The sequence below is a fragment of the Clarias gariepinus genome, chromosome 13, assembly GCF_024256425.1.
Source record: "Clarias gariepinus isolate MV-2021 ecotype Netherlands chromosome 13, CGAR_prim_01v2, whole genome shotgun sequence".
In the NCBI taxonomy this organism is placed as follows: Eukaryota; Metazoa; Chordata; class Actinopteri; order Siluriformes; family Clariidae; genus Clarias; species Clarias gariepinus.
In genome coordinates, this window is record NC_071112.1 from 15,297,635 (window position 1) to 15,307,219 (window position 9,585).

At 37.7% G+C, this 9,585-nt stretch overlaps 1 protein-coding gene across 2 annotated transcripts; it reads right to left on the reverse strand.

Moving 5' to 3' along the window:
- Nucleotides 1-782: 782 nt before the first annotated feature.
- On the reverse strand, nt 783-9,512 carry srp54 (signal recognition particle 54). Of its 2 annotated transcripts, none has more exons than XM_053510408.1 (17): nt 9,452-9,512; nt 7,882-7,974; nt 7,675-7,777; nt 7,460-7,551; nt 7,285-7,369; nt 6,476-6,580; nt 6,242-6,308; nt 6,099-6,156; nt 5,862-6,012; nt 5,600-5,748; nt 5,409-5,509; nt 5,230-5,316; nt 4,171-4,244; nt 3,964-4,072; nt 1,374-1,544; nt 1,167-1,262; nt 783-1,004 (listed from the first exon to the last, which is right to left on the reverse strand). In XM_053510408.1, exons 3-17 carry the CDS (start codon nt 7,750-7,752, stop codon nt 913-915), a joined length of 1,515 nt encoding a protein of 504 aa, XP_053366383.1. In that variant the 5' UTR covers nt 7,753-7,777; nt 7,882-7,974; nt 9,452-9,512; the 3' UTR covers nt 783-912. The 2 variants fall into 2 exon arrangements, with proteins under 2 accessions (XP_053366383.1, XP_053366382.1); XM_053510407.1 differs by having other exon boundaries at nt 7,882-7,969; nt 9,452-9,510.
- Nucleotides 9,513-9,585: the final 73 nt, after the last annotated feature.

Sequence of the window (9,585 nt, forward strand, 5' to 3'; positions counted from 1 at the left end):
AAAATCATCAATATTAAAATAATTAAAAGGCTTAAACTAATTTAGTTGTGTGTAATGAATCTAAAATATATGAAAGTCTAATGTTTATCAGTACATTACAGAAAATAATGAACTTTATTACAATATGCTAATTTTTTGAGAAGGACCTGTATATCTTACTGTAACTTTCTAAAGCAGTTTTCAAAATGTGCTTTACATCAGCTCGTTAGCCCTAACTGCGAGACATAAACATGACAAAATAATATAATGCCTATTAAAATTTTGCTATATAAATTTATTATATTATGACAAAATATTGCCACAGACTTCTTACACTACAGTTCTTTTGTCTCACATACAAAGCCAAAGTTCTTCTAGGGCAATTCCAGGAAAAAAATGACCATGATCTCTCACTTTACCCCTTGACTGTAAACATCTTAATCATAAAAGGGGGAACAAAATCACAAAATCTGTTTTCCTTGAGTTCGATTCATATATAATAACAGCAGCAATTACTAGCAATCTTTTACAAAGGATGAACATGTCTGAGTGTCTGTTGTGTGGTACACAAGTAGCCATATCTGGCACTCTTAAACATTTTTTGCAGTCTAAAAAATAGACATAAAACTAAATAATGTTAATTAAAACTGTGATCGCATTAATTTAACCCGGCAAAAAAAATTAAATGTAGTCTGTTTTAAAACTGCTTAATTCTCACAGATCAAACTTTAAAGAGAGTCTTTATACAGTCTGATTAGTGAATGCTTTCTCGAGAAAATCTCAGCTATATAAATACTCGAGTCTGAATATTTTACATGGTTTAATAAATGACTATTATCTGAGGCAAAAAAAAAAAAAATCTTGCTCCACTTAGATTCTGCTTCTCTAAAATCCATCAGAATGACTTCCATCTTTTATTTAAGGCTGAAGCATTCACATGTTGTTGAATCCCATCATTCCTTTCATGTTACCAGCAGCTCCTTGCTGAAACTGCCTCATCATTGACTGTAGACCAGCCATGCCGCCTGCATCAACACAAAACATTTGTCAACCAAAAGCCTTATTATAAGCAAGACAAAAGCATAATTGCCAGATTTTTTTTTTAAGGCAAATGTTCTCAGTAGTGTGCAAGGCCAAGTAAAGCTATATATACTCTCAGAAGTGACGGATTAGTAAGTGATGCATACCCATGTGGTGCAGCACTCTGGGATCCATCATCTTTGCCATCTGCTGGTTCAATTTGGCCATTTGAGATGGGTTAACGTTCTTGGACATGTCTCCTCCTAAAAACCAAATGTGACACCATACAACACATAAGCAAAATGTTCATAACTTTGTAAGTAATTTGCTTCCAAAATAATTTTTGTTAACATAAAAAAACATCAGAATTATACCTTTAAATAAGCCTTTAATGCCACCCATTTTCTTGACCATCTGGGCAAACTTTGTGTATTGTGTAAGAAGTTCCTGCACGTCTCTGGTGGCTACACCTGCACCCCGCGCCACTCTCTGTACCCGGTTCGGCTGCTTACTGAACAACTTTGCACCATCTTTGTTGTCCAGTTCTGCAACGAGTAAACCATTGGAAAATAAAATCATTCATACTACTTAAATCAGATTGATCGGGTTGATCATTTTCTATAGTAGCAATAGATTTGTCAGTAGTGCTAGCTGTAAATCAAATTACAAGTTTATAATAAATTGCTCATTCTAACACACTACGACAAACAGGTGAAACTTGAAAAATTAGGATATCATGCAAAAGTTAATTTATTTCAGTAATGCAACTTAAAAGGTGAAACTAATACTGTATACGAGATAGACTCATTAAATGCAAAGCAAAATAGTTCAAGCTGTGATTTGTCATAATTGAGATGATTATGGCTTACAGCTCAAAAATCCACAATCTCAGAAAATTAGAATATTGTGAAAAGGTTCAATATTCTATGTTCAAAGTGTCCCACTCTAATCAGCTAATTAATCAGCATAACACCTACAAAAGTTTCCTGATCCGGTAAATGGTTTCTTAGTCTGGTTCAGTAAGAAGCACAATCATGGGAAAGACTGCTGACCTGACAGTTGTGCAGAAAACCATCCTTGATATCCACTATAAGCGGCGAAAGCCTCAAAAGGTAATTGCAAATGAAGTTGAATGTTCCCAAAGTGCTGTATTAAAGCACATTAATAGAAAGTTATGTGGAAGGGAAAAGTGTGGAAGAAAAAGGTGCACAAGTAGTAGGGATGACCGGGAAAAGGCTATTCAAAAGTGTTGGGGACTTTTACAAGGAGTCGACTGAGGCTGGAGTCAAGCCACCACACAGACAGATCTTAGACATGGGCTTCAACTGTCGTATTCCTCATCAAGCCGCTCCTGAACAACAAACGACGTCAGAAGCGTCTTACCTGGGCTAAAAAAAAAAAGAAAAAAAAAAAAAGAACTGTTCTGTTGCTCAGTGGTTCAGTGGCCAGCAAACTCGCCTGACCTGAATGCCATAAAGTATCTATGCGGCACTGCCAAGAGAAAGATGAGAGATATGAGACCGAACAATGCAGAAGAGCTGAAGGTCGCTATCAAAGCATCCCGGTCTTCCATAACACCTTAGCAGTGCCACAGGCTAATAGCTTTCATGCCACGCCGCATTGAGGCAGTAACTGCTGCAAAAGGGGCCCAAACCAAGTACTGAGTACATATGCATACTTATACTTTTCAGAGGTCTGATATGTTCTATGTACAATTCTTATTTTATTAATTGCATGCAATTTTCTAATTTTCTGAGATTGTGAATTTGGGGTTTTCATGAGCTGTAAGCCATAATTATCTCAATCATGACAAATCACTTGAACGATCTTGCTTTGCATGTAACGAGTCTCTCTCATATATTAGTTTCACCCTTGAAGTTGCATTACTGAACTTTTGCACGATATTCAAATTTTTTTTTAGTTTAACCTGTACAGTAACAGCTCATTTTCTGTGACTACTATGAAAAATGCACCTCCTTCTTTGTCTTTCGGCTGTTCCCTTTCAGGGGTCGCCACAGCGAATCATCTGCCTCCATCTAACCCTATTCTCTGCATCCTCTTTTCTCACACCAACTAACTTCATGTCCTCTCTCACTGCATCCATAAATCTCCTCTTTGGTCTCCCTCTAGACCTCCTGCCTGGCAGTTCAAACCTCAGCATCCTTCTACCAATATATTCACAATCTCTCCTCTGAACATGCCCAAACCACCTCAATCTGGCCTCTCTGACTTTATCTCCAAAACATCTAACGTGGGTTGTCCCTCTGATAAACTCATTCTTAATCCTATCCATCCTTGTCACTCCCAAAGAGAACCTCAACATCTTTAGCTCTGCTACCTCCAACTCTGCCTCCTGTCTTTTCTTCAGCGCCACTGTCTCTAAGCCGTAGAGCATCGCTGGTCTCACCACTGTCCTGTACACCTTTCCTTTCATTCTCGCTGATACTCTTTTATCGCACAACACACCTGACACTTTTCTCCACCCATTCCAACCTGCCTGTACCCGCCTCTTCACCTCCTTTCCACACTCCCTATGAAAAATGCACCACACAATCTAAACACAATAACAAATGTGTACTAAGATGCTGTGGCATGACCTTAAACAGACTGTTTAAGGGCATGAAAACCCTCCAATGTGGCTGAATTAAAAACAATCATGCTAAGAAGAGTGGGCAAAAAAATTCCTTCACAGCCATGTGAAAGACAGTTATTAGATTTGGGAGGCAATTACTTTTGGTGACATTTAATACAAGGATGCAGTTTTGGAAGGAGCCTCTAGGGTCAAGCTGTAACTTTAAGTTTCCAGCACAGGAAGGTCCTTAGAACAGACTTTTTTTATTGTTTCCTGTATCACAATTCCCCCAAATGTTTTATTTCTTACATTATCACCTTCACCTTCACCTTTCAGTTATTCTTTAAAATTTACAGTTGCATTATATTATCTTGCATGGTAAAAAGACATACCTTGGTCATTCATACTGTCCATTATGGTCATGAGTTTCTTTAATCTTGCCATAGACTCCTGTTCATTGCCTTTACTCATGAAGTCTGTTCCAAAGCCTGGGATCATACCCTAGGTGCAACAATATAACAGTAAAATGTTCAGCTTCAGAGAAATTAAAGCAAAACTCCATTTATGATGTGATCATGAGTATGTTATATTCACTGTACCATAATTTGTCCAAAAGGTCCCATTTTCATGATGTTCTGGAACTGTTCATACATGTCCCTGAGTGTAAACTGACCTATGAGAAGAATGAACAGTGATCCCAGGTTAGCACTGCAACAAGCAAACAATAGCTGCTACATAGCATGTCTAATTTAATGCTGGTGGATCTATTCTTAATCTATTTCTGTCTATAAATACATACACATTTATTTTTTGTTTCCAATTTTCTCCCCAATTTAGTCGTGTCCAATTCCTCCCCGTCACTAAAGGGTCGAATACTATCATGTGTTTCCTCTGAACTACGTGATGCCAGCCAACCGCATCTTTTCTAACTGCTCAATTATGCACAGCGTAACACACTCAGAGGACAGCGCTATCCGCTCACAGACACCCCTGACTGGCTGTAGAGCCGTGATTAACGTGGGAGCACGAAGTACCTCTCATCCCTCCCCTCTGAGAGAGCTTGGCCGATCAGCTCTCTCTAGAACTCTGGCTGCGAGACTTTACAGCATCATTTAGGAATTAAACCAGCGATCCCCAGATGATAGGGCGAGCACTTTACCACTGCGCCACTCGGAGGCATACACATATTTTTGTCCAAATGTTTGTGGGCACCTTGACCATCACACACATGCAATTTTCATGCAATTTAAAGAGCATTAGGGAAGTCGGACACTAGTCAGACACTTAAGGTGACGTAGAGTAAAGTCAGCATTTCAGGTCATCTATAAGGTGTTCTGTGAAATTAAAGTCAGATCTTTGTGCAGAGATGCTAGCCTTAACTGGTTCAAGACCAGACTAGTTTGGGGAAGATCTGCACATGGGTGTGATGATCAGGTGCTTTGGGCAAAGTAGTGTATACCTTACTGTACCTCTCTCTCTCATACACACACACGTTCGTTCACTCATCTGATGAAAACTGACCTTCAATGTAATGCTAAACCTGCACCACATAGACATTTGCTCACTAGAGCGCCAGTCAAACACTATAACAGACAAATATTCACAGCACTCCTACTGACTGCCTGATGTGTACATTTTGCAAATGTCTTCATCCATACCATGTTTAAGCTTGTCAATTAGCTCCTCATTATCATCAAGTTTAAGTTCATTCACTTTATCTATCAATCCCTCGATGTCTCCCATGCCTGGAAAGACAAGAGCAAGGCGATTAGAAATTAAATAAATAAATGAAAACAGTCAAATTAAATAAACATGTACAAGAAACTAAAAACCATACCAAGCAGTTTGCTTATGAAGGGCTGAGTTTTGAAGGGCTCAAAATCATCAATGTGCTCTCCTGTGCCAATGAAAATAATAGGACTCTTTGTGGCAGCAACTCTGTTCAAATACATTGTACCGTAAACATTAGTTTTGAATAATAAAGCCATAAAAATCTGTTTTCACCATAAAGGATGCCTAAGTACTTACGCACTGAGAGCGCCACCACCTTTAGCATGGCCGTCCAGCTTAGTTACGATGACGGATGCAACATCTACTTTGTCTTTGAAAGCCTTAGCCTGAGACTCACAAGCCTGACCAATGGATGCATCCATCACGTACACGATGTTGTCAGGTTGCTGTGGAAATCACAACAGGTACAGCAATAATCTTTTTTGAAATATGCTTCACTTGATAAACAAATCGTGATTTTTCTTTTTTTTTTTTTATACAGATTACATTATACACTTACCACAGCATTTGAAACCTGTAGCATTTCTTCAAACAGCGAGTCTTCCTGTTTATGCCGACCGCTAGTGTCAACAATTATTATTTCAAAGTTTTCTGACTTGAATTTCTCGACTCCTTCAGAAGCTATTATGACTGGATCCATTTCTGTGTAACTGTTGATTCAAAAAAGTTTAAGTTGCAAAACATTCATGTTCTAAAAAATGCGCGTTACTAATAACTCGTCAAAAAAAAGCATCACCTTCCATAAAAAGGAATTCTGGCTTTTGTTGCATTTTGCTTCAGCTGATCAAAGGCACCTTATAGAAAAAAAATTGCATTAGTTTATATTTAATCAACAGTCATTGTTGTTCATGATCAAATTGCAAGAGGAGCCAAACTTACCTGCTCTAAAAGTGTCAGCACAGATCAAACATGTTTTCCAGCCTTTTCTTTGGTAATAATATGCCAACTACAATAGGGCAAATAACCACAATTACAAACAATCCAGACCCTACACAAGATTTAAATTTTTTATTCTGTTTATGTCATAAGATCAACCACACCTTGAACTAATTTATAATTACAAAGGAAATATTTTATCTCACCATGGGGGAGAATTTAGAAGCATTACAGTACCTTAGTACATGTTGTGGTTTTTCCGCTACCCTGAAGCCCAACAAACATGATGATGTTGTTCTTTCCTTTTGTGGGTGTCCAGGATTTTACACCAGGGTCCACCAACTATAGACAAAAACACTAAACTGTTAAACTGACTGTACAGTCTGGTTAAGAGCACACAGTCTTGTTTATTAACAAATTAGAATTTACAGTACTGTGAAAAAGTCTTAAGGCACCCCTTATTTCTTTATATTTTGAAAAGACTTTCATGAATTTTAATGTAGTCTTCAGGAATAGTTCTCTGAGCTTCCAGAAGCATTTTTTGCCTCTTATTTTCAGTCCAGTCCCTGTACCTGACCAGTTTCAGAGAAATGCTTTGTTAAGCCCCACAGTGACCGATGACATCATTCACGCTTTAAAAACATCTAAATTAAGACATGAATCCGTGAGAAACTGGTGCAGATGACAGATTATCAGGCCAGTGATGATGAATGCGGAGTGGTTGGAACCAAGGAGAGAAGAAATTAAGGTTCTGCTGACAATCATTTAAAAAAATGTTCTCTTTAGGGACTTTGCAGCATATCAGAATAAAGTTTGTGGTTCCATTTCTCTGGCAAACTGCATCATTTAATATGATGAAATGAGGGGTGGCTTAAGACTTGTAGAGTACTGAGGAATAAGAGGAGTAAAACACTTTAGGATGTGTTATGATTAAATATATCATTGTAAAAGCCACTTCCATCATACCACCCCGTTGATTATTTTATTTTATAACAGCACATTTTTACTTTTTTAATTATGTCACTGTGCACTAAGAGAGCACAAACCTTTACAAGCTCCTTGAAAACAGCGTGCTGGATCATTCGCCTTTTATTTAGCCCAGAGGCCATTTCCTCGAGGTCAATGGCTGCCCTGAAAATGGTTAAACAGCATTTTTACACAGCAGCTCCTTTGCAGGAAATGGACAATATGTGAATAAAAAAATAATCATTATATACTTACTTGACATTTTCTCTGAGCTGCTTCACCAGTTTGATATTTACATCAGCTTCTAGCAGGGCAGCACAGACCTCTTTGAGCATAGCATTTAAAACCTGGGGATGGGAAATAAATACAATTCTATGATAAGACACATGCAGGCACCCAAGGGCAAACATTTAAGATAAGAAAGTCTGTTATGTGTGCAGGAACATGGCCTGTGTGTGTGTGTGTGTTACCTCTTCGTTGATGATGGTGGCATTGCTGAGAGAGCGCAGTGCTGCTGTTATTTTCCTCCCCAGGTCTGCTAACACCATGTTTACAGTTTAAATAGGCAGCAGCCTATGATAGGATGAAATCACATGCACTGGGTCAGTTCCCATATCCCATAATATAATTATATGTATTCAGTTATAAACACTGAAATTAAAAGTTTTTCCCCATACGTGTTAGAAGAACAGAAGCTCTTTAATAAGGTGGGGGATCCCCACAGGAGCTGATCACGTTCAAGAAAACAAAGAAGTGATGTCCAATCTGTCCTTAAACAAACCAAAACACACCTTTTAAACATTGCATTGGCTAAGAGAATTCAAGAAAAGCAATTACACCACCGTCGCGTTGATTCAAATCTGCTGAATCAGCAACTAGCGACGCCGGTTACGTCTAACACTGAAGCTCTGGAACGAGTGGCTTATAGAAGGGGTGGGGCCAAAAAAAACTGTGACGTTTTCATAAGTGTCACGTGACGAAGGACAAACGAGGCCTCGCGCTCGCTGGAATCACGTGACTGATTCGTTCGGCGCTTCACATTATATATACAGAGCCCCCCCAAAAAAAGGCGTGTGTATTCAACATGAAAAATATCTATACATAAAATACTATTACTAAATTTATATAAACATCAAATGATGCGACTACTGACTTAAACAAAACATAATTTATGTTTTAAAAAGGGGCATACATAACTGTTGAAGCGTGTAAATCAAGATTTAGAAAAAAAAACGTTTTTGCGTTTCACAGTGAAATTTGCATGTACTCATGTAGTTTTTCTTTTTCTTTCCCTCTTATTGCATAGTTCATTTAATTATTTAATTTGTGTACTGACAGTCGAATATACATATTCCAATAATAGTTTCCAAACCGATGATTGTTACTTATATAAATTTTTGTATGGTATTTTTAAAAGAAAGCACCTTTCAATGTGTAAACATTTTAAAAGTAACTTTTCCCAAAAAATTAATTACTTTAGTAAATTGCCAAAACGGAGTCAGAAGATTATTATTTTTTTCTTCTTAACTTAATTTTAAAGATTCAGGGGGTGACAATGTGCATAAAAATGCCCTTTGCACAGTGGATTTTTACACTAGAGAATATACACATAACTGACAAATGTTAATGATTTATGCAGTAATATTTGGAGCTTTATGTCCATATTAATTCTACTGCTTAATATGTTGAATTTGTCCCCTAGATGTCAGTACAACAAGCTCATATATGAAGCTCCATGAAACCTTTTGATGAAGCTGTTGGCTGAAAAGCATCGAGACCTAAACGAGGCTTCATCTTTACAATCTGTAACCAAGATACGTGTAAGGCTCTTCTGGGATTACTGGAAAACACCTAAAAAATGTGTGTTCTCTTAAAACTCTCTGATTAAAACAGATTGTTTTTCATCAAACGAAAAGCCCAACATAAGTGACTATATTACTATTACATTTCGTTTTATATAACTAACTGTAAGCTGTGTTAAACGAGCTAGAGCTCGTGTAAATCCGAAGCTTTATTTAATAAACAAACCAGTCTGCTAATCCAGAAGCAACAAACCAATGCTAGCCATGTACTGATGTGATTAGTTTGTACCGCTAGCTCGCTCGTAGCGATCGTCGAAAGCCCGAACCAACTCAAACTAATATCATATCTTATATAAATAAACTACTAACTAACAAAACAAACAATACGTGAATCGCTAAACCTTAGAAATCGCATTTACGTGAATTATTTCGTCTTGTTTCTTACCTTCGATACAGCTGTTTCAGGGAAAGCAGACTAACGTCATCTCACCCAAAAAACTCCCACAAAACCTTTTAACTTCCGGGTTACCTACCGGACGTCGTCTTTTTTGTGCTGATCTGGGATCGGATTTTCATCCA